General features: G+C 60.3%; 1 protein-coding gene across 3 annotated transcripts in view; it reads right to left on the reverse strand.

Moving 5' to 3' along the window:
* Nucleotides 1-4867: 4867 nt before the first annotated feature.
* Nucleotides 4868-23972, reverse strand: part of KDM4B (lysine demethylase 4B) — a 122422-nt gene continuing 103317 nt past the window's right edge. For all 3 annotated transcript variants that reach the window (XM_074351027.1, XM_074351025.1, XM_074351026.1), the window contains 12 exons: nt 20276-20730; nt 19861-19981; nt 17725-17903; nt 15252-15474; nt 13627-13703; nt 13287-13342; nt 13055-13163; nt 9238-9423; nt 8993-9157; nt 8390-8509; nt 7779-7871; nt 4868-6737 (listed from right to left, as the gene is read on the reverse strand). In XM_074351027.1, the coding sequence (XP_074207128.1) occupies nt 6561-6737; nt 7779-7871; nt 8390-8509; nt 8993-9157; nt 9238-9423; nt 13055-13163; nt 13287-13342; nt 13627-13703; nt 15252-15474; nt 17725-17903; nt 19861-19981; nt 20276-20730 (1961 nt within the window). In that variant the 3' untranslated portion in view covers nt 4868-6560. The remainder of the gene's footprint in view (nt 6738-7778; nt 7872-8389; nt 8510-8992; nt 9158-9237; nt 9424-13054; nt 13164-13286; nt 13343-13626; nt 13704-15251; nt 15475-17724; nt 17904-19860; nt 19982-20275; nt 20731-23972) is intronic.

A 23972-nucleotide genomic window follows, 5' to 3' on the forward strand; every position in this document is an offset into this window, starting at 1 on the left:
TCCTAACTCTGAGAACAAACTGGGGTTTCTTAAGAAAACCCACAAACGGCTCTGCCGCCAGAGGTCTGACCCTTCAGTGATTCATGATGATTTTTCTTTTCCCGTTGGAGAAAGGGATGGATGATTCATTGTGGGGTATATTTTAAAACTATATGCAAATGCTTCAATAGACACAGATGTGTCTTTGCAGCGTTAATGGAACAAACTTTGGGATGTAGAGTGTATGGTCCTTCTCCAAATGCAAGGACCAATTTTCCCGCCTGCAGTGGGACAGAGACGAAAGGGGACTTGAATAAGACACGACTGCATTTTTGCCGTCCTCATGTGAGCTGGTGCCCAGTTCCCAGCCGCTTACCACTGATCTCACTACTCAGTAATTATGCGCTTGGCTTTTCTAATTTCACAGAATCAAATAAGAGTCTGGATGTGGCCCCTGCCCCACAGCCCAGCCAGTGAGGCTGAGCTGGATAGATCCGTGTGGCAAATGATTGAACATCAAATCAACCCTCTTGCTGATGGGAAATGGTCATCAGGGAATTTTTAAATAATATGTTTCAAGGCAGTTCTGACACAAAGCTTTTAATCATCTGAAAGGATGCTCAGCCTGGCTCATTATAAGAGGAATGAATGTTTAGGCCACGAGCAGATACAGCTTTTCACCTCCCAGTAAATGGCGACCACAGCCTGGGTGAGAGCACTTGTCCTGCAGGGTCCTCCCCCATCACACGGGGGGCAGCGCATGAGGTATTTGGGGGTCACCTGGCTGCAGGAATTAAAAATGAAATGACGAGAAGCTTCCACCAGCAATGCTCTTCCTTTTAGGAATTTCTTCCAAAGAAGAGAAGCACGCACTGCTTCGCTGCAGTATCGCTCACAGTTGGGAAAAACTGGAAGCAAAGTCTGTTCCCATCAGCAGGGGACTGAGTAGACAAATTATGGTCCACTGGACAACGGAATATGACTTCTAAACCGAAGAGCAGGGCAGTTCTGTGTGGGAAAATGGGGACCCTTCTCCAACCAGGCATTCCCGCCCCTGCTCTGCTCTAACTGCCCTTTTCAGGGTCAGCAGGGACCTCCACGCTGCTACACTCAGAGAACCATCACTCCGCTGCTTCTGCCTGGTCTGGACCAGCTCAGTCGCTTCGCCCAGGTTCCCTGCTCCTGCCCTGGCCACCCACAGGCTGTCCTCACCACTGCAGCCACCAGAGGGCGCCTGTGGACACCTGAATAAGGTCCGGTCCCTCCTCTGCCCACATCCTTCCAGGGCTCACACCTCCCTTGGGGTAAAAACCCAAGTCCTCCCCAACGACCCACAATGCACAACCTGCACAACCTGCCTCCATCCCCTCCCTGCCCTCCCCTCCTCCCTCTCTCCCCCTCACCCACTGCTCCAGCCACACGGGCCTCCTCACTGTCCCACAGAAGCTGGAAGAAGCAGGAAGAATCTTCCCTGGAGCATCTGAAGAGATGGCCCTGTAACACCTTGGTCTCAGACTTCCGGCCTCCTGGACAGGGAAAGAATAGATGTCAGCTGTTTTAAGCCACCAGTTAATGGTCCTTTGAAACTAATACGGGGACAACGGAGCAGTAAATGTTCTGGGCCAGCAGGGCTGCTCGGAAGGGCCAGGGCCACACAAACTCTTTCCAAAGGTTTTGTTTTGCACCCACATCTTGGGTTTTGTGTTTCTAAAGTAAGGCGGCTGCTGGGGTCACTGGGTGAGGGGGAAGGGAGGTGGCCTTGGCCTGAGAGGCCCCTCCCCACCACTCCAGGAAGCTGCTGGGAGGGGAGCCATCTGTCCCTGCCACCTGGTGAGCGGCTGGATGGATGCTGTGTTAAGGAGATGCCAGGTATCCAGGCACTCACTCCTCCCAGCCTTGCCTCCGCCGCCGGCTGTGTGTCACCCCCTCAGGCTGCCCGTGGCAGCAAATAATTCTTATTCTCTCCATTAAGGGAGCAAAAGCACCAAGTAAATCCAATTCATAAATGACACTCCCCGGCGTGTCCCTCAGCCCGGCCGAGAGCCGCAGGGCTCCCTGCACTTGGCTTCTGGTCTTGGGATCTTTGGGAGCTCCTCTCCCTGGTAGTGATCCCAGGGCTGTGACTGTGTGCCCGAGGAGCCTCACCGGGGTGGGGGGCAGGCCAGATGGGGTGACCAGGAGAGGAGGGGGAGCGGGCACAGAACGATTTCAGCACCGTCATAAAAGCTGTGAATTGTGACAGAGGGGGTTCGAGCCAGGACTTGAAGACTGCAGAGGCAAACAGAGACCCAAACCTGCTGTCTTGCTCTGCGCTGGCCAAAGTGGGTGACCTGAGGGGTGGGAGCCAGCCTGAGGGGTTGGACATAGGGTGTGTTTGGTCCTCCCACCAGCATCAGCAGGATGAGCAGAGATGCTCCAGGTGTGGAGGGCAGAGCCCCCAGTGGCTGGATGACGGATGGAGGGGCCCCAGTTAAAGTCTCACTTTCCACCACGGTCTGCGAGAGGGGCAGCCGGATGCACAGTGGGTCTGATCGGGAGCCTTCGGGAGACCAGGCGGGTCTGGGCACGGAAGGAATGCCCTGTGGGAGGATGATTTGCTGGAGGCATGGAGCGGGTGTGGAGGCTGCCACCTCTCATTTTAGGTCTCAAGTGAGCAGTTTTTTCTATAAAGGGCCAGATACCAAGTATGTCTGGCTTTGGGGGCCAGGTGGTCCGGCTGCTACCGCTCAGCCCTCCCTCATAGGGCAAAAGCCACCACAGGTGGTGCTAAGTGAATGGGCGTGGCTGCGTGCCAATACAGCTTTATTTACAGAAACAAGCGGGCCAGATGTGGCCTGAGGGCTGCAGGCCGCAGGGCCTCGGGCTAGGAGGCCAGGGTAGCGACGCGGGTCAGATCCAAACATCACCTCTTTAGAAGCCTCTCTGACACCCTTTCAGGATCTCTGGGGCCACGGCCCCCCCTCTGTCTCTGCTTCAGGACACATGCCAAAGCTGTGCTTGTGGTCCTTTATGTTTCCACCGTTCACCTGCTTGGCCGAACTCTAAGCTCCGGACAAGCTGTGCCTCCTCCCTCTTCCTCAGCCACTTCCCTGGATCCTGGCACAGGGCAGTTCATATCTGCCACCTGAATGAACGAATCCAACTCCAGGGCTGCTGGGCACAGGGCCGGTGCCCAGGGTACCGCAGACCCCGTCGGCTCCACTTGGCTGCACAGCTGGGGATCCAGTCTGGTGTCTCAGCCCTGGCCTCAGACCACGACAGCCTGTCCCAAACTGCCTTCCCATTTTGCGACGTTTCCAGAGAGTGCTGGGAACAGCGGGCCGTCTGCAGCCGGGCTGAGACCACCTGGGTCAGTCGCTCACGCACTGCTGTCTGCAGCCCCCTCCTTGGGACCAAGGGCTGACCGTATCTACCAGGCCCCAGCCAGGCTCAGAGGATGCTGACCGGCCCAGTCAATGCCGCGGGGCCCCCTCCCCACCTCCCCTTGGCAGACGGGGGAACTGGGTCTGTGAGGGTGCTGCAGGCAGCATCTCCCTGAAAGGGGGTCTGAGAGGTGGGGCGAGGGTGGCAGCGGCTGGATGGAGATTTCGTCAAAGAAAATCTGCTCAGGACACAGCATCCTGCAAGGATGCCCATTCTTCAAGAAGAAAAACAGGCCCAGAAGGGGCACCCCAGGTCCACAGCCCACATCCCATGCTCTTGGCTTCCCCATATCACTGCACTGTGTGGACAGCCCAGGCCCACCTGTCCAGTAAGTACCTCTCGTCAAGGCCCTCCCCTGACCCGAGGCCCCGTGTCCAGCCGGGTACCTTCATGTGGGGGGGGCTGTGCTCACATCTGAGCTGCTGGCCTCTCCTCACCCCAGCCTGCCCCTCCCAGGTCATGGCAAAGTCATCTTTTGAAGTGCTCAGGGCAGGCCCCTCTGCCCTGGGCCCCTAGGTCACACCTTGCCCCACAGTCTGCTCTCCCCTCAGTAGCCAGAGGGCATCTATGAGCACCTGCATCAGGTCCTGCTAACCTCTGCCCACAGCCCTCCAGGGCTCCCACCTCCTTCAAGGTAGAAGCCAGAGTCCTCCCCACGGCCCACAAGGCCCCGCACAACCTGCTCCTGTCTCCTCCCTGCCCTCACCTCCTCTTCCTCTTCTAGTCACTCTGCTCCAGCCACACAGCCCTCCTTGCTGTTCCTCCAGCACACCAGGCACAGTCCTGCCCCAGGACCTTTCCACAAGCGGTGCCTCAAGATGTCCCAGGGCTCACCCCTCATCTTCTTCAGGGCTCCCTGTTCTTTGTATCACAGTTGACATTCCATGTGTTTTACCTACTGTTTACCTTTCCCACCGGTGTCAGCTCCTGGTGGGCGGGGGTCAGACCTACTTCGATGGTCCTGTATTCCCAGTCCTGGCTGGACGAGTGACACAGCCATGAATACAGGGCCTAGCTTCATTCCATGGCGACACCCCACTGTCTCGCATGCCCAGTGGCTGCCCACCACAAAATATGCTCCCCAGCTCAGATGTCACAAGGCTGGGTTGAGGAAGGGAGGGCAAGGGGAGAGGGTGGCCGGCTGGCCCTTGACAAGCAAGGGGTCAGACAGAGTCCCGCCCAGCTGTCTTGCAGAGGCGACCTGCTTGCCACAGCCACCTCTGCCAAGGCCCACCTGAGATGGGGACCCGACAGCCTCTGGGGAGGGTCTGTGTGGACACAAGCTTCAGATGTCCAGCTCCAAAGAACGCTTCCTCCTCCCTGGAGGCTGGGAGCAGAGGCTGCAGGGCCAGGCCCAGCTCCTCCTCTGGAGAGGCCCCACGCCTGTTCCGTCCTGGAGGGGCAATGCGAGCCCACCCCCACCCGGGGACCACCTGCCGCCAGAAATGAAGACACTGCAACAACCTGGAGCTGTAACTCGCAGTGCTCACGAGCCTTTAATTCATTATGAACCTAGAGGCAGGGGAATTAGGCAAAAATACAGCGCATCCTTAATCTCGGGTGGGAAAAAAAATCAGGATGGGTGGGGTTTTACTGTTTTTCATTTTTGAACATAGACACAGATATATCTTGGTGGGGAGAGTGTGCGCTTCCCTTCACTGGGCTGCCCCCCGTCTGCACAAGTTGTCCGGGAACCCATGACCAGCGGACGGGGTGCCGCCCAGAGGGACCGGCCATGGGGCTGGCCCTCCCGCCCCACCCGGGCTGCAGAGGCGGCTGCCCGCTTCTTTTTATTCTCTTTACAATATAAATAGCATTTTCAAACTACATATGAACATAGTGACAGCGCTGGGGGGGGGGCTGCTGCATGCAGAGGGAACCCCCACATTTCACTGACTCCCCTCGCACCCCCCCCACCCCGCCCGCCCGTCCAGGGCACCTGCCTCTCCCCCTACCAAGGAAGGGTCTCGCCACTTTCCTTACACAGTTCTCTCTGGCCTGGCAACCGGTAGAGCCTCTTTTTCAAATTTTTCGGGTTTTTTTTTAATACAAATTATGCTCTCAATATCTCTGCAGGGAACAGGGGGGTGGGCTGAGCCAGCTCCCTCGTTCCCAGGCCCAGGGCCAAGTTGCACATTTTCACCCGGAAATTCAGCCCACACCTCATAAGAGGCAGCTTTCCTTTGAGCTGAAAGCAGCAACACTTTCTCATGCTCTCTTTCCTGGACACATGAATCCACGCATCGCAGAGGGGACCCAGAATGCCGCCAGCCCCTCAGGGTTGGGGAAGAGCCCCTCCACACAGGGCCACAGCTAGACCCCCAAGGGCCACCCACCCAAGGCCTCAGCTAGGAATGGTCCTCCGAGGGGAAGAAGCAGAAGATGGAGCCACCATTTATTTTGCAAAGGCCCCCCCGGCAGACGGGGAGGCCACCCAGGGAGCTGCCGGCCTCCTCCCGCTGGGCGCGGGCAGCCGAAGAGGCCATGCCAGCCGCCCAGACCTTCTCGATCTCTTGATCAACCGGGAGAGCTAGTGATCCCCGGCGCCACCGTCCTGGGTCCCCGGGCATCTGGCCCTCGCCTCCCCTGGCCCCAGGCCCGCAGCGCATCCCCGCCGCTCACAGACCAGGGAGGCCGGAGAGCGCCACAAACAAAAAGACGAGCTGCTTCCATCTCCCGCAGTTATGCCGGTTCTGAGAAAAAGGACATTTTGTTTTGTTTTGATTTGTTTTGTTTCGAAAGCCACAAATCTAGAAAACAACTTTGGGGATTTTTTTCCTTTTCTTTCCTTTTTTTCTTGCATTTTTTTAAAACAATAGGTATTTATAGAAAGAACGTCACAAAGGTGATTTATGTACAGAAGTCACAATCTCAAAGGCTGCTCAGGAGGCAGGCAATGCAGTAGCACCTTTTCGAGAAGAAGAGCTTACGTGGTTTACGAATCTGGGTCGTCGGGGTGGCGCGTGTCCCCGCAGGCCCCCAGAGCCCGCGTGGCCCTGCTCCCTGAGTCCGGGGGCGCGTGCGGCGTCCTGCTTGCTCCTGTCGCCGAGGTAGCCTCTCAGGCCGGGGAGGCGAGGACAGGGATTCACAGCAAGCAAATGCCAGGGCCCACCGCGCCTGCCTTGCTGGGCCGAGGGGTGGCCAGGCGGCCGGCTGTCCTAGAAGGGGGCTCCGGGCCGGCACTGCGCCTGCAGGAGGCTCTCCATGAAGGCCAGGTAGTCCGGGTTCCGCCCCGAGTCCTCCGCGGCGCGAGGGGTACCCACCCGCGGGCGCTTGGCAGCCTTCACCTCCTCTCCCGAGAAGGCGCTTTCCTGCGGAGCCCCCGTGCTGACCGACTGCAGGAGACCAGACAGCACAGGGGTTAGTGCGGGGGGGGGGTGCTGTGGACTGAAGGTCCCCACCACAGCCCTACATTGAAGCCCCCCACCCCCGTGTGATGGCATCAGGAGCCGGGCCTCTGGAAGGTGATTAGGTCATGAGCGTGGGGCCCTCGTGAGTGAGGTCAGTGACCTTATAAAGGGACCCCTTTTTGCTCTCTCTCTCTCCCCACCGCGTGAGGACACAAGATGGCTGTCTGCAGATCAGCACCCAGCCAGCATCTGCCGGTGCCTTGATCTTGGACGTCCAGCCTCCAGGACTGTGGGAAATAGTGTTTGCTGTTTAAGCCGCCCAGTCTGCAGTATTTGGTTACAGCAGCCAGAACAGACTGAAACGGGGGCTCTGCTCGCTGAGGGCTTTGCTGGAGAATGTGCCGGCCCTGCTGGAGACAATGGCCCCGGGCCACCGTCCCTCAGCCGCCGACCTTCTGACCTTCTGAGAGATAGGTCTCACTGGGACAGCTCCTCCTGCCTTGGCATGAACCCCCATCTTATCCTGTGAGGGAGCCCCCCAGCAGGTGGAGAAGGGGCCCTAACCTCCCAGTCACTGGCCCCTAGCAGAACGGGTGCCCAGGCTGGCCTGTCCCACTGACAGCCGTGCCATCCACAGAGGGCGGGAGGCCAGGCGCGCACAAGGCTGTTCATCTGCTGGCTGCGCCCTGCCGTCTCCAAGTAAACCTCATGTCTGAGACCCCCCCACCCGCTTGACTCAGCTCTTCCACCCACGGCCACAGCCCCTGCCCCTCAAAACCTTGCCTTTGGATTAAACATGAAAGAAAGAACACAGTGAAAGGCCGAGAGACAAGCCCATTCCTCTTGGTACCGCCAACCTGCAGCTCAGATCCCTGTTCAGTCCCTGCCGTCTCCTCCCCGCTCACCGCCCCTCCCACCCCAGAACAGGCAAAAGCAGAGATGGGAGGTCGAGGCCACCTGCATGGGCCACTTCCTGGGCCCAGTAAGGGCTCCTGGGGGCACCCCCCCCCCCACTCAGCCACTCACCAGCCGCGACCGGACCCTCTTGGGCAGCTCCTCGTCCAGGGTGAAGATGTCCCCACGCTTCACCGTCAGCTGAGACCCGTCTTCGAACTCCACCTGCCAAGGGGACGCCGCTCAGCCCGAGACTCTGCACCCGCCCTGCAGGTGTCCCTGCTCACCCGCCACCCACCGGCCCCACCCAGCAGGAGGCCTCAGGAAGCAGCACAGGGTCAGAGCCACCATCTTGTTGCTGGGATACGGGGAGTTTCTTCTAAGAGTCCACATTTTTCAATAATCTCTCTTCCACAGTCATGGGAAGAAACTCACAGTCGACTTGAGTTTTTAAAAGTCAGAGGCACTGGACTGTCCATTTAAAAACGGCTAAAACAGTAAAGTTTCTGTTACATATGTCCTACCACACACACACACACACACACACACACACACACACACACACACACACACACACAAATTCCCCGGGGAGACACCTCTGAAGGGTAAAACAGCAGACCGTCGGAGGCCACACAGCTTGTGCTGACCATCTCAGCCAGCAGGCCAAGGCCACCATCCCCAGTGGGGCCTCTCCAGGGCCCCGCCCCAGCCCTGTCCCTGTCCCTGGGAAACAGGACCCTCACCTGGTAGATGTGACTGGTCACGGATGAAATGAACTTGGCCCTGTAGATGTTGCCGTCAGTCCACCGGAGCTCGACAAACTCCCCCTCGGGCGGGGGTCCCAGCCGGGCACAGTCTCTACTCTGTAGAGGGAAGGACAGGCTGGAGGTGAGGGGCACCCTAGGGCTCTGTTCCCATGCTTGCCGGCACTAAGAAAGGTCCACTTGGTAGATTTTGCAGCCAGGAGGACAGCAGCGTGCTCTGCTTGGACCGACAAGGCAAGCTGTGGGCCGGTGCCCGGGGACCGCAGCCACCCCAGCCCTTCTGCAGGCGTTATCTAGACGGGCCACGTTCTCTGCTGTTTCTGCACAAGCAGGTGGTATTTTCCAGGGACAGACCTACAGCCTGGGCCTGTCCAGCAGGGACACAGGTGACCCTGACAGCAGAGGACCCTGTGTGAAGGATCCGGCCACCTCTGGGCTTCCTAAGGGCAGCGCCTGCCCTGTGCCCACTCCACCCCTGCCTCGCCCCCGCCCCCGCCCACCACGCCCCGCCCCCACCCATCCCCCCGCCCCACCCTGCCCTCTGACCCTGGCCCTGCCCCCACCCCACCCCCAGAGGCTCACAGTGATGCTCTCTGGGTACAGGTTGTCACTGTAGGACCCGTCGTCAAAGTTCACTTCGTAGAAGGTCTGCGTGGTGGCGCCAATGACTCGGCACCGGTAGTAGAGCCCGTTTCGGTTCTTGGTGATGACAACCTGGCCTAAGGACACGGCCCTCAGGACCTGGACCTGGGGGTAAAGGGGGTGTCAGAGCATGGGTGGCGGGTAGGCGGGCCGGAGGGCAGGGCAGGGGGCGGGCAGGCACTCACATTGTGGCCCCCCGACTTGTGCTTGAAGCAGGTGATGGAGACAACGTAGGGCCAGTCGTCTGGCTCCATGAGGACCCCGGCGGCGTGGGCGCAGGTTACGTGGAAGGAGGTGGAGCAATGCTCGCAGGAGCACTGGATGCAGGCACCAGACACCTTCTTCATCCTTTTCCGGCAGTACACACATTTCTGGGGGGACATGGGCCATGGAAATGGGGCTCCAGCCAGCACCTCTGCCCTCTGGGGCCAGAAGCCTCCTTATGGGGTACCCAGGTCTGTCCTTTGGGAATGACTCCCAGACCCAGGGTGGGAATATGGAGGCTGGACAGCAAGCCCTGGATGGGGGCATCCTGGGAGAACCCCACAGAGGTCCCCTTGGCCGGGAGTCTTGACCACTGTTTAGACCCCCCCCAACCCCCCGCCAGGCCCCCCAACTCAGGAGCACTTCCTGTACTCTTTTCCACCCATTCCTCCACAGAGCTGCCTGGAACAGGCACCAAAAAATAAGTAAGTAAATAAATAAAAATCACACATGGGAACACGACTCAGCCGTGAACAGGAGAGCAGCACTGCCGCCCACTGCCATGTGGACGGACCCTGAGAGCATGATGCTCAGTGAGAGAAGCAGACACAGAAGGACACGCAGTGCGTGATTTCATGGATGTGAAACGTCCAGAACAGGCCAGTCCACAGACACAGGAAGTGGGTTAGTGGTTGTTAGGGGCTGGGAGAGGGGCTGGGGGTGGGGTAACTGCAATGGGACGGGGTTTCTTTCTGGGGTGATGCAAACATTCTGGAACTAGATAGAGGCAATGGTTGCCTTATTGTGAATATACTAAAAGCCACTGAAATGTTCCCTTTAAAATAGGAGACTTTATCTTAATTTTGAAAAAAAGGTGCTGCAGTGTAGCCCCTTCCTAGGAAGGGGCAGAGGGCCCACCAGGTGGGAACACCCTGCCCAGGCCCACCTGCTCTGCTAGGCATCAGTTCCCAGGCCCAGGCCCAGCCGCCGCTAGGCAGCCACCAGCCTGTCCCTCTGGGCATTTAATAAGCTGCCCTTATCACTATTAACCATGTTCAAAAGCCAGGCAAGCCCCACAGCAAAGGCGCTGCAGGAATGAGGACCCAGGATCGATGGCAGTGAGAGCTCATTATTAAACTGTCGATGCCTGATCTGCCCACCTACAGGGACAGGCGCAGACACACAACATGGCCCTCGAGGACTGGGCCTCTGCATGGCTCCACAGGGACCGGAAGGCAGAGAACAGGCGTCTAGAGACAGGGCCGCGACCCCACGGCTGAGGCCCAGGAGAAGACCGAAGGTTCACCCCAGCCTGTGTGGTGGCTCGTTATCCTCTTTCCCTGTTGTGAGGACGTGGGCACCACCCCGGCCACCATCTGTCAGCGGCCGAGCGCAGGGCTGCCTTAAGGGTGCGTCCTGTGTCTGGGTCTCCCTCACTGGAGGCTGTGAGTTTGAGGACGGGGTGCAGGGTGTCTGTAGAGAGCAGCGGCCAGGAGGAGGCTGAGGGCCACAGTGGGCGTGCCGTTGGCCATGGAGGCCACCCCTGCCTGCAGATGCTAATGAGGCATGGAGTCCGACGTCTCGGGCCTGTCCCCATCCCGTGCCCTCTGCCCGCCTGCCCACCCGCTGTGGCAAAAGCCCACCTTTCCCCCCATCAGGACCTGAAACGGGCCCCGGGGCCGATGAGACAGGCAGAACAGGTTCAAGGCGGCCTGGGTCAGTCCCCACTCACCAGGACCCCCAGGCACCCAGAGCCGGCAGCCAGGGAGTCACAGGGACAAATGGATGCGCGGATGCCCAGGAGTGACCGTCTGGAGCCTGCGGCCTGCGCGTGGCTGCAGGCAGGCAGGTGGGTGGCCGGGCAAGCAGGAGTTAACCACTGGCTTCCTTGCACGGCTCCATTAGTCAGTATAAGTGAACCTCGTGTAAAAGGATTTTTAATTCATCGTTACAAGTGCCGGTAATGAAGAGGCTGCAAGCTGGAAATGTCAGATGATCCATAAAGCGTCTGGGAGGGAGGATCTATCCCAGTGCCGCGTGCCATCACTCCACCTGAATAATGAGGCCTTTCACACCCACGCTCCTGGAGGAATCACCCTGCTCCCTGACTGAGGCCCCCTCCCCTCCCATGCTGCCCACTCAGCCCTGCCCAGGGGCCGCACAACTGTGGGCTCCGCGGTGGGTGTCTCTGCTCCTTCATGGGGACGCCCCACCAGGCTCGCTGCCCACAGCCCCGTTTCTCTACCTCCTGCTCACTGGAGGGGAACACCAGTACTGCCGTACTGCCCCCCCGGCAGCTGGGAAATCAGCCCGGCAGGAAAAGCAGCCAAGATGCTGTACTGTCCCCCTGGCCAAGTACCCAGCTCCCAGAGGCCACAAGACACATCCTGTCTCCCCCATGTCACCCCCATGTCCCCAGCAAGGTCATTTGCAAACTCACAGACGATGATGACCTGAGAGCAGGTGCTGGTGCTCAGACGGCACGATCAGCGCTTTCCTGGTTGGCCCAGTTCACTGCACAGGGGACCATCAGCAGCTCCATTTTATGGAAGGGAAGGCTGGGGTACAGAGAGGTCAAGTAACCTGTCCGAAATCACACAGCCAGCCAGTGGCCAAACCGGGTATAGAAGCCAGCGCTTGTTCACCATCTGCCAACTGTCCACTGCTCCAAAGGCCACAGCAAAATGAATGTTACCAGCAAAAGCAGGAGGCGTGAGCCTTGTAAGGCCACACCTGCTCAAGGATGGCTGTGCTCCTTAGATGGCAAGTGCAGCCTGCAGCAAGAGGCACCAGTTACGGAACTCTAACAACTCAAGAGCAAATACACCAACAGCCCAGTTAAAAGCTGGGCAAAGGACTTAAACAGCCATTTCTCTGAGGAAAACATACAAATGGCCAACAGGTACACGAACAGATGCTCAATATCACTAATCATCTGGAAAGTGCAAATCAAAACCACCTGTTAGAACTGCTATCATCACGAAGACAAGAGACAACAAGCGTTGGTGAGGATGTGGAGAAAAGGGACCCCTCCTGCACTGTTGGTGGGAATGTCAACTGGTGCAGCCGCTGTGGAGAACAGTGTGTGGAGGTTCCTCAAAAAATTAAAAATGGAACTGCCCTATGATCTGGCAATCCTACTCCTAGATATTTATCTGAAGGAAACAAAACCACTGTCTTGAAAAGATATCTGTACCCCTATGTTCACTGCAGCATCGTTTACAAGATAGCTAAGACCTGGAAACAACCTAAAGATCTGTCAGCAGATGAAGGGATAAAGAAGATGTGTAGAAATACAGTGGAATATTATTCAGCCATGAAAAAGGAGATCCTGCCATTTGCAACAACATGAATGGACGCTGAGGATATTACGCCCAGAGAAATAAGCGAAACACAGAAGGCCATGTGGTGCGTGATTCCACTTCCACGAGGAATTTAAAACAAACTCACAGAAGCAGGGAGAAGAGGGGTGGTTGCAGGGGTTGGGGGGAGGGGAAACAGTTGCTATTTAACATGTATGAACTTTCAGGTATGCACATTGAAGATGTTCTAAGGCCCTGCTGTATGAGCACTGTGACTGTATTGTGTATTTAATATTTTGTTTGGCATTAGAGTTCAGGTTAAGCATGAAAGAACAGGACAGAGTGCGGGCGGCGGCTTCCACTGTGTGAAAAGGTGGAAACAGAGACCAGGAGAGTGCCTTGCTTTCCCCCAGGCACCTCCGTGCCTATTCAAAGTCATCAGCTAGCTCCCTGACAGCGACCCTGCACCCCTGGGGCGGGACTCCAGGGCCCCTACCAGCTTCCACCGCTGCTCAGGGATGGCGCTGATGTCCACGGGGTGGCGCTCCATCACGTTCAGGAACCGCACTTCAGGGACCGCAATGGCGCAGATCACGTGGATCCACCTGGGGTCAAGCGAGTGGGGTCAGGGAGTCATGTGTACACCCTGTCCCCACCCCAGGGTTAGGCCCACGGGACCTCATCTGAATCACCCGGCTGGACACCCCCAGGAGAGGCCCTCCACACACCTCCGGTCAGTCGTCATCTGCAGGGCTCCTCCCCGGAGGTTACACAGGCAGCACTCCTGCGGGAACCAGACAGCCGCGTGGTGAGGGGTGTGCAGGCCGAGGCCGCCCGCCTGCTGCTCCGGGACCTGGTCCGTCCCCTGCCCGCAGTCCTTACATTTCAAACTAGCGGCCATGGAAGTGAAGGGCTGGGAGTGCGTCGGGCTCCACCCGAGACCCAGGGAGGAGAGGCCACCAGCCCAAGGTCACCCTGCAGGATCGGGCGAGCCCAGGGCCCAGGCCCAGCTCCCCCACGGGCTGTGACGACTTTCAGAGCACCACCCCAGCTGCAGGGGCGAGTTACCGCAGTCCAGGCGTGGGCCGCGCACCGGGAACACGTCCAGCCCTCGTTGACCAGCTCAGGGCGGATGCCGTAGCAACCTGGAAGACAGGGACAGGCGACCTCAGTCACCGCGGCTGCATGCGGGCTGACGGGGCCCCAGGGTGCGGCTGCGGTACTGAGGGTAACTGCTCTCACCAGCCGCTCTACCTTAATCCAGGCCACTGCACACAGAGCCGCAGGGAATCTGGAAACAGACGTGGGGAAGGAGAGCAGGCCCCCCATGCAGGAGAACACACCCCAACCCTGGCCTGGGAGGCCTGCTGAGCTGAGAGTGGGGGAAAGTGGCCGGGAGGTTGTGTGATAGAGCAAAGCGGGCCTCAGGGAGCCTGGGTCAAGCGGAGGGCAGCGGAGCCGGGTGGTGGAAGCGCTACTTCTGCACACACAGTCGGAGGTTCTGGGTTACCAAGGTGGTTGGCTCTGGGACGTGGTCCCAGCTTACAAATGGGAAGAGGGCAGGGAGGAGGGCAGAGGGCCACACCCCTGAGCCAGCACAGAAGGCACCTCCCACTCCACAGCTCTGTCTCACCCGGGGTCAGAGCACTGTAGGGCCCCTCAGCCAGCCAGGGCTCATCCCCCAACAAACAAGCTCTGCGAGCTGGAGTGGGCATTGGCCAGTGCCCAGGGGTCCCCAGTGGAAGCACAGGGAGAAAGCAGGGCACCAGAAAGGGGCTCTGTGTCCCCACAGAGGCCCTGGGGGACAGCAAGGTGCCGTGACTGGCCCCCTGCTCTGTCCCCTGGGGCACTCAGCCAGGGTTGGGCCTGGGGGCCCCAGGCTCCTGAAGGCTCCCCCTTCCTTCCAGCACCAGGTCTCAGGGCAGACGCCTGTGCCCAGCCTTCTGCCTCCCAAGGGCAGTGAGGGCAGCTCCTCTCCCCCTGTGTGGCTGGACCTCAGGTGCCCTGAGAGCAGCGGGGTGGTAGGCTCAGCCGCTGCCACCCCCCCTCACCCTGGGAGCGTGTCTCATAGCCAGGCCCAGCCGGGCAGAGCACACAGGCTCCAGCCAGGAGACAAAGTGAGCTCTGGGCAGTCCTCCGCGGGGGTGGACATCAGACAGATCTACGGCAGCTTCTTCCACGGGCTGCACATGAAATTAAAGTGGCCCCAGAAAGCTTCCTTCTCATCCTGGGAACTCAGTCTCCCAAATGATGCCCAGCCCCACCCAGGCCCAAGAAAGGGACAGACATCCATCTCTGTCTCAGGCTACGGTCAGGCCTTCAGGATTTGGGGGAGGGTAGTCACCAATGGTAGAGATAAATCAGACCCCTTGACCATTCTAGAATCTCAGTTTTACCATAAATTCCAATCCTGGACCCAAAGCGGCGTTCAAAAGCATCTCAGCCCTTGCAGGGAGGGCAGGCCTCGGCAGAACCGTCCAGAAGGAGGCTGACCAGGCGGGCCCACCTTGGCCAGGGGGAAGGGCAAGATGTCTGCCCCCAAAGGTCAAGACCCCCACCCCATGACGCCAGGTCCTGCTGTAGGCACCAGGAAGCAGCCAAAGGAAGGGGCTTCCTGGACTCAGGCAGTGAAGCAGGGCTGCAGACCTCACAGCTCCCCTCCTGCCACAGCCCCCCGCAGGCCCGGCACTCACTGGCATGGACCTGCAGGCAGCACTTGGCACAGGCGATCAGCGGGCTGGTTCCATCGTCCCCGATGTAGGAGTTGGCGGGGAGCGGCTCTGTGTTCTCGCCACTGGAGGTGAAGCACATCTCCGGGATCAGCGGCCGCGTCTTCTGGCCGCTTTTGGAAGGCGATGTGGCCAAGGGACCCTCCCCGAGCGAGGCCTGGGGCATCTCCTTCTCTGTCTGTAGGGACTGCAGGAAGGGGCGCCACCTTCAGGGGAGAGCCCAGGGTTGGGTGGGGGGTGGGCATCCTTCTCTGTCCCCTGCCTGCCCCTCAGCAGCCGCCGTCCCCAAGCACACTCCTGGCCTGCTCCTCGCTGGACTAGCACTCCAACCAGGACACCTGCAGCTGCTTCATGACGGGTGTCCCGGATGCACAATCCCAGCCCCTAACCCTGCTTTGGAAGCCCCAGAGATCCTCCCCAAAGACAGATCCTGTTCCATCCGCCCCCCAATCCCTCCCACTTAGGGTTACGTCCAGACGCAGCACAGACATCACCCTGCTGCCCTTGTCCCTCTTGTACTGCCCCTGGCTCGCCCAGCTCCAGCCACACAAACCTCCTCGTGGTTCCTCCAACATCCCAGATGCCAGGCCTGGTCCTGCCCCAGGGCCTTTGCACACCTGTTCCTGCTGCCTGGGGTGCTCAGATCTCTGCTCAGGTGTGCTCTGAACACCGCCCAGCCCAAATGAACAGTGGCCTCCAGGCCTTCACCTCTCCTGTCTGTCCTTGTGGTCCTGACCATCACCTGACGCCATGTTATCTGTGTATCTTTGTGGGGCATCTCGCCACCTCTGACGGGCACCTCATGCTGGCTGCACCCTAGTCCTCCCCAAGCCCCTCAGATCTGATCACATGAAAAGACTGATGAAAACGCCCTGCCCACATCACCAGGATCCAGCAACCCTGGACCTGTCACAGGATGGTGGGGCTCCCAGACGTGCCTCCCCAGTACCCAGAGTTATGGGAGGGCTCTGCCCTGCTCCTGGCAGAAGGAAAGAGCTTACTGGGGACCATCAGCCTGGTGCACTGTGGGGGAGGGGCACCTTGGATTAGGGGACTGGCTGGTTTCCTAACAGGCAGAATGTTCAGCCACAGCCCTCCCCACGATGTGTGACAAGTGAGGCCTGGTTCCTGACTCTGGGGACTCCGGACGGCAGAAGCGGCAGCCCCGAGAGGCCCACTGGTACCATGGGCATGATTAAATTGCGTCACAATGCTTCACTTAGCAACTGGGATTAATGAGATTCGCCTCCTAAGCTGGCATTCCCAGCACTGAATCCCAGCAGCACTGAGGACGGTGGCGCCTGGAGAAGACGTCTGGACGTTATGTCTCATTTGCTTCTGTAACCACATGCTGAATCGCTGGACAGCAGGTCCAGGCAGCTCTGAGAGGCAAGGCCCTTGACATACGGGGCACAGACCTCGAACAGCTCAGCAAATGCATGGAAAACACCAGGTACTAGGCTAGGATCTGAGGACCCCAGAGCAAGTGAGATCTGGCCCTATCCTCCAGGGGCTGATAAGCAGAGGGCAGGAGTGAGAGCAGAGGTGGGCAGAGGAGCCCCAGGGGCATGCCAGAGTCAGCCTAGGACAGTGGTCCAAGAAGACTTCCTGGAAGAGGTGGCAGCTGAGTGGACACAAAGAATGAACAGAAATCCACCTGGCACAGCATGGAGCTGAGTGGATGTGTGGGAGATGCTGGGGGGCGGCAGCACGGAGCGTGCTATGTGGGGGGCAGATATCACCCAGGTATCACAGGAGACGATGGCCGTGGGGCACGTGTCGAGGCCGGGGCCTGTGATGAGCCTGGCAGGGTTTCCAGCCGGGCGATGCACAGCTGTGGTGGGTGCTAACAGGAAGGGCAGAAGGCAGGCAGGAAAAAAGGGCTGGAAAGCAGGCAGCGGTCAGGGCCGGGAGAGGGGGATGAGGAGGAAACAGGTTAAGAAGGAAACCGGGAAGATCTGGTGGTGGATGGCACAGGGCCGAGTGTGGGAAGAGGCCAGGCTCACAGCTTGGGACAGATTAGGGGGTTGCGTCCGGGCCAGGCCACACGGGGCTCTCCGCCCATCCCCAGCCCGCCGTTGCCAGCCCCACCCTGGTCAGGCTTCTAGACCCCTGTTTAAAGACACAGGCCCTTTCCCGCCCACACTGCCCCCCAGGCTGGGCTGAGGGACTTTCAGAGGACAGCCCTCTGTGATGCCTCCTTGAGATCCCCCATCCCCTTTCATGGCCCCATTTGTATGCATGTTAAGTTACCTTCCAGTGAAACTCAGACCCGGGCTCTGTCCCTGCAGCCCTCACAGGGCCCTCAGCCCCGCAGCCCAGCTCTGCACTGAGCCCACTGCGGCCCCGATGGCCAGTGGGTTCAGGAGGGAAGGGTTCCCTTCAGGCAGAGCGAGCCTGGCACGGGCGGGGGCAGGGACCCTGGCGGCCGGCTCACCTGGCTGTACGGGTAGAAGAGGGTGCAGATGGCGCAGTAGGGCTCTGTCAGGGCAGCTGCCGCGTTGAACTTCCTCTCGGCCTGGAAGCTGGCCGACTTGTTCTTCCACTGCAGGGACAGCAAAGACCTCAAGGCCTCAGGGTCGCCCACGTCCTCGTCCCCAGAGAAAGGGAAGGCTTCTGCAGCAAAGCAGGAGTGGGGAGGAGCTTCAGCAACGTGGAAGCAACCCCACCCAGTGAGAGCTCACGGGGTGGGTCCCCACCTCACGGCCCCTGAGCCCCTCCGCAGGGAGGTGCCTTGGTCACCCCAGCTCAGGGCTGGTCCCTTCCAGGGACAGGAAATGGGGTGGCCAGGCCTCTGCAGGTCAGGCACAGACTCCCATGGGAGCTGGGCAGCGGCACCACCACCCCAACATCCTGTAAAATGGAAGCCACTGAGAGATGTCCCTCCTGCTCTGCCCACCTGTCACCAGCCTGGCCTATGCCGGCCTCAGTTCCCAGCCAGATCCCCTCGATCCCCCCACGTCCCATTCCTGCCTTTCCTGACACAGGGGCGCTGTCTGCCATGGTATGAGCATCAGCGGTCCCCCAGGAACCTGCAAGGCGCTCATTCCTGCGGCCCTGACCTTCACCGTGGCTGGGCCAGCATGGCTGGTACCACAGCCCTCCTAGCTGGAAGGCGAAGCCGCCTCATCGCAGAGGGACCACATCTCATCTTCCGCACGGTCCGTCCCGCACCAGGAGCTCCGGTCAGATCTCTGTGGCGCCTCTAGAACCTGCCTCATCCTTGCCCTCAAATTAGATTCAGAATGAAAGAAGCCACTCAGACGGTTTTCGAATTCCATGTGCATCATCAACTGAAGACTAAAGCAGAAGATGAAAAACTGGCTCAGCAGGACTTCTGCACGTGAGACAGCGACTCCGACTCTCGCTGAGTGTTAAACAGAAACTTCTCTGTCTCTGCCCCTTCAACTTCAGATGCCACAGCTTTTATTTCAGCTTCTTTCAGCCCACGGGCTCAGGCAGAAGAGTAACTCCTGCTGGGACCGGCCGCTCCCCAGCTGGGCAAGAACCTCCCGCAGAGGGGGAGCATCTACGGGGTGACGGCCGGGGACCGGGAGGTTTCCTCCAGCCACACAAGCAGCTTCCCACCACCCTGAGGCCACGCAGTGCTGTCTCCACGGACAGGCATGGGGGTGCAGGGCCAGGACGTCTGCCGGAAGTGGACTTGGAATTGGGCGAGTCCTCAGGCCAGGGAAGCCTCGTGCTGCTCTCGCCCTCAATCCGGTTCTCAAACCTCATCCCAGTGGGAGTGCCGGCACCTCCGGTGTCACACACAGCTGGGCACCCCAGGCGCCCCAGCTGTATGAGGAGCATCCTGCTCACCACCGCCTCTGCCCCTCTGCCTGCTCTGCGAACGTCCTGGAAGCCCAGGCATCTGAACAGATCCCGAGGCTGAGAGGATGAAGCACAGTCCTCACCCACCTGGAAGGCCAGGAGGGGACAGGAATGCACCGGGGCCATGGTGGCTATGCTGGGGGTTCTCAGGCAAGACTCTGCCGGCAGCATTTTCTCAGCTCTCACGGGAGGAGGCAGGGACAGAGGTTACAAGGAGAGCGCGAGAGCGTCACACCAGGAGGCTCGGGTGACCACTGGCCTCAGCATTTCTGGCATTCTTGGCCCTGCTATGTACCCAGCACCAGGCCACAGGCTTTCCAGGCCTCAGCTCCCTGCAGCTCCCTGGCAGGACCTCTCTGGGGGCCAGCAGACCCCATTTTACAGATGGGGAAACCGTGTCTCAGAAAGACAAATGGCACCACAGTCCCAAGCTCTGGGCAGTGGGTTAGGGTTTGAGCCCAGGCGGCTGCCCCGGCCCCTCAGGGGCCCTGTTGGACACTCCAGGCCCCGGGCGCCCAGCAGAGCAAACGAGGGCGGGGCAGAGGCTGGGGGCAGTCCTGGGGGCAGCTGAGTCCCGAGGCATTTGGGGAGAGGGTCTGAGGCTATGTGGGGGGGGGGGGGGGGCTGGGTCTGCTCCGGCCCTCAGCCAGTGGTGGCGGGAGTGAAGGGGGGCGGAGGGTGGGTGTGAGAGGAGGGGGCGCAGCCCGGGACCCAGCAGTCAAGGGACACCCCCACTCACCCTCGTCACTTGAGGCCTCCTGCTTGACCACGGACAGCGGGGACCGGGTGGGCGGCCGGCCCAGAGGGTGGCGCCGGCTCTTCTTGATCTCCATCTTCAACTTGGAAAAGGGCGACGGAGCCTAAAACAGCACAGGAAGCCTCTGTAGTGGGGGCTCTGGGGCTGGAGGCAGAGCCTGGTCCTTGGGGCGGAGGCAGGCTCAGAGGGACCTCAGTGCCCTCAGTGAGGGGGTGGGTGATGCAAGGCCCCAGGAAGGGGCAGCTGGGAGCCAGTGGTTTCTAAACCATGTATGTGCCGCTGGCCTCTGGGATGGGAGCCATAGGAGCCATTTAGGACAAGCAGGGCTTCGACCAGCACGTGGCAGCACGGGGACCCCTACCTCAGGGACCCTGGCCGGCACCTGCTGCGGCCCTACCTGCACCTCGCCAGCTCCGCTCTCCTCCTCGGGCCCTGTCAGCTCCATGGGGGCTGCCTGCTCCTTCCAGATGGGGCCCTTCTGGGCAAAGTGCTCAGAGGCCTGCTGGCAGGACACGCGGCCCTTGTCACCCGCCGCCGGGCCAGGCCGCGGCACCACGTACAGCATGGGGATGATGGGGCGCGGCTTCACCTCTGGCTCCTCACCAGGCACCTCAGGGGGCACCACATTGAGGGGCGGTGGCAGGGGGCTCTCCTCAGTGGCCTCAGGGCCGGGGGCTGGCACCAGGGGGTCCAGCAGGGGTGGCGGCCGCGGCGCCTCCTCGGTGGGGAACTGGGCAGGCAGGGGTGGTGGCAGCTGGGGCAGGAGCGGGTGGTGGGGGTGCGGGGGGCCGTAACTCTTCTTCCTCCGGTCGCTCTTGGCCTTGGTGGGCCGCAGCTTGTTCCTCCCATCCTCTGCAGGGAGAGAGCAGAGGCCAGTCAGAGGTGGGGGCCGGGGCACCCGAGGGGCCAGTGGCCCCCTTCAAGCCCTCTAGCCTGAGCGGAAGCCCGCTGGGGTGGTCGAGGGCCCCCTCTGGCCCAGATAGTCCTTCCCCCTAGGAACATGGGCTCCGGGCAGTTCTAACCACCACCAGGTCCCCCTGCCAGGCAGCCAAGCCGTGGAGCACAGTGCCTGGCCTCGGAGATCTGCCACGTGCTCAAAACACCTTCAGAAGCAGCTGGGAAGAAACCCGTTCTGAACAACCTTCCCAAGGGGTGGCAGGCAGAGGCAGGATTTGTTTTCTGTTCATGTATCTGAGTTTTCTCTATTTCTACAGTTTCAAAGACGAGCGGTTCCACTTAAGTGCAACAGAAGTGTCAGACGGGCCTGCAGGGCTGGGAACACCCTTGTGCCCCCGGGGCTGGAGAGGGGGAGGGGGGGGTTTCCTGACAGGTGACTGGGTTGGAGAGGAAGGTGGGCAGAGAGTGCCTTCTGCAGCACTTTAATTTGCATACGATGGATGTGCAGCTCAGCCAACAAACTGAGACCAGCGGTGTGGTCGGTGGAGTTCTGGTTGCCAAAGATGCCCGCACTGTAGCCCCTGGACTCGTGGACACGGAGCCTGGCATGGAAGCAGGGACCCGGCAGGTGGGATGGAGCAAGGGTCCTGGGGCCGGACCTCATGTACCAACAGGGATCCTTATAAGCAGAGGATCATTCTCAGCTGTGGCTGGGGGGAGCCAAGACAACAGAAGAAGGCAGAGATGCGCGTGGTGAGGATGGAGGGAGGGGCAGCGAGCAAGGGATGCGGTGCCTCTAGAAGCCGGAAAAGCCAAGAACTGACTCCCTGGAGCCTCCGGAGGGACCAGCCCTGCCCACATCTGGGTTTGCACCCAGTGGGACCCCTGCCAGACTCCTGACCCCCCAAAATTGTCAGAGAATAAGAGTGTCACTTACAGCCACTGGGGAGGAGCCTGGCCCACTCCCCAGGACCCCCTCCTGCCAGCACCTCATCAGCAGGTACTGGGCCAAGGAAAGTAGACAGACACTCCATAGACCAAGCTGCTTCTCCCTTACAGATGCTGGATTTGGATGGTCCCAGGACAAAAAGTCACCTCCCTGTCCCAGGAGATGTGGCGGGGAGAGACGTGGCGGGGAGAGACCTGGGAGGAGAGATGGGGGTGAGGAGATGTGGGGGGAACACTTCACACAATGCCTGGTAGCAGCAGCCCAGTCCCGGGAGGTGACCGAGGGCGCGGGAGATCAGGCCCTTCCCTGCCACTTCCACCTATTTATAGAAATTGCGCTGCCCAGAGCCCTGTCCTCCTTGTGTAAGAGACACTTTTGGATAAACAGCCTTATTCTCTAAGGAAGCTCAATACTCCCCCCTCCTTGCTGGCACGAACACACGAATGGAAGTCTAACCGGTGGGCTTCCCAGCCTCAGGACCGCAGATCCTGTGCGCTGCCCCTGGCCCCTTGCTCACGTCTCCCAGGCTCTGGGAAGGAGGGGGGCACAGCCAGAGGACCCTTTGAGGGGACTAGCCCAAGGCCAGGCAGGACAGCGGGGTGCCCGGGCTCTGTGCTCATGCCGTGGGAACCACCGCAGACCCAGGGCAGGGTCACACCTGGAAAACCCCTCAGCTGGCCTGCCAGAAGAGGCCTCAAGATGGAACCCAGGGCGGTGACTCAGAAAGGGCTGAGGGTCTGAGCCGGGTCCTTCCCCAGCCCACAGGGCCTCTTGCCTCCTGAGGTGTGGGGCAGGCAGAATGACAGAGACCCCCCTGCCCTGCAGACGAGCCGAGGCCCTTTCTGGCACTTTTTTTGCAGGGAGTCATAGCCAAGAGTCTCTTCATGGACACATGTCACTGCCCTGTCAGCGCCCAGGGCCCCCACACTCCTCTCCCCTCGAAGTTCTCCCAGGGGAGAGCACTGGGCGCAGGACCGCTGCCTGGCTTAGAGACCCCGTCCCACCCAGCCTCAGCTAGACTGTCCTGGCCCCCGTGGTCTGGGCCGCTCCCACCAGCACCAAGTCCCTCCTGAGCAGAGCCCTGGCCCAGCCCGGGGACATACTCGGTCTGAGAGTAAACACCAGCCCAGCCCGCCCCACCGCTCGCTGCTGGGCGCAGCAGCCTTGCTGTCCGGTCCTAAGGCCTCACGGGCTGCAGGGTCGCTCCCGGGTGAGGGAAGGGGAGTGACAGCAGCCTGCTGCAGGCGCCCTCCCCGGCCCTCAGGCAAGGTCCTGCCGGCTGTCTGCTCGGCCCGGCCCGGGAGGCAGGACAGCACTGTGGTGGGACCACATGCTCTGGAACCACCTTCATGGGGCCTGGCGCTGCCCCGCTGTCCCCCAGCTCCAGAGCTGCCTTCCCGCATTCTGCTTGGGGCCCGCCCAGGCTCAGGGCTGGGTGCGGGGGAGGCTGCCGGGCCATCCCAGGGCCAGGCCCCAGACAGCAGCTCTCACAGACCCTCGGTGTGGGAGCAGAGTGGGAACCCTGGCAGCCAGGTGGGACGGCAGCCCCCCCCCCCCCAGGCCAAGCGACACATCCACCAGCCCCGGCCCCTCTAGCCCCTCCCAGTCCCTGCAGAGCCCAGGCACCTCCCACCCTCTCTCCCTAGTCAGAGCGCCTCCTGGAGCAGCAGGACTCCCCCTCCGCCAACAGGAAACCAAGGCGCCTGACGCCATCGGTACACACACAGCTTCGCGGGACGTTAAGCTGGCATTAAAGGAAGTCTAGAAGCCGCTTTAAAATCTTCCACTCATTCCCTGGACGTGTTTGCTGTCTCCCCCAGCTGTGAGCACTTACTGTTTTGAGGCATTCAGAGTGACCTTCTCTTCCAGTGCTCGAGGGCTAGCTCCTGTCGGGCACACGGCTGCCTGGGCTGTGGCAGCCCCCCTCGATGCCCCAACGGGACCACTTTCTTTCTAGAGGGGCCAGCATTCCGGGTGGGCCCCCCAGTAACTAGGGCTTAGTCTCGGGGAATGTTTCTACAGGGGTAACTGTGCCTGCACCCAGACAGTGCCACGCGCTCTTCCCTCCTACCCGGCCACCCTGCCTCTCCATGTCTTGCCTCCCTGGGCTGTCCAGAACCTCCTGTGTGGCGCTGGGTCATTTCGAGATGCTCACCAGGCGAGTGGCATAGACACGCCAGCATGCGATTTACCCAGGAAACACCCCACTCTCCCCTGTCTCAGTCTCCTGGGGTCCCCTCAAGGACAT

Source organism: Camelus bactrianus, chromosome 22 (genome assembly GCF_048773025.1).
Source record: "Camelus bactrianus isolate YW-2024 breed Bactrian camel chromosome 22, ASM4877302v1, whole genome shotgun sequence".
Lineage (NCBI taxonomy): Eukaryota > Metazoa > Chordata > Mammalia > Artiodactyla > Camelidae > Camelus > Camelus bactrianus.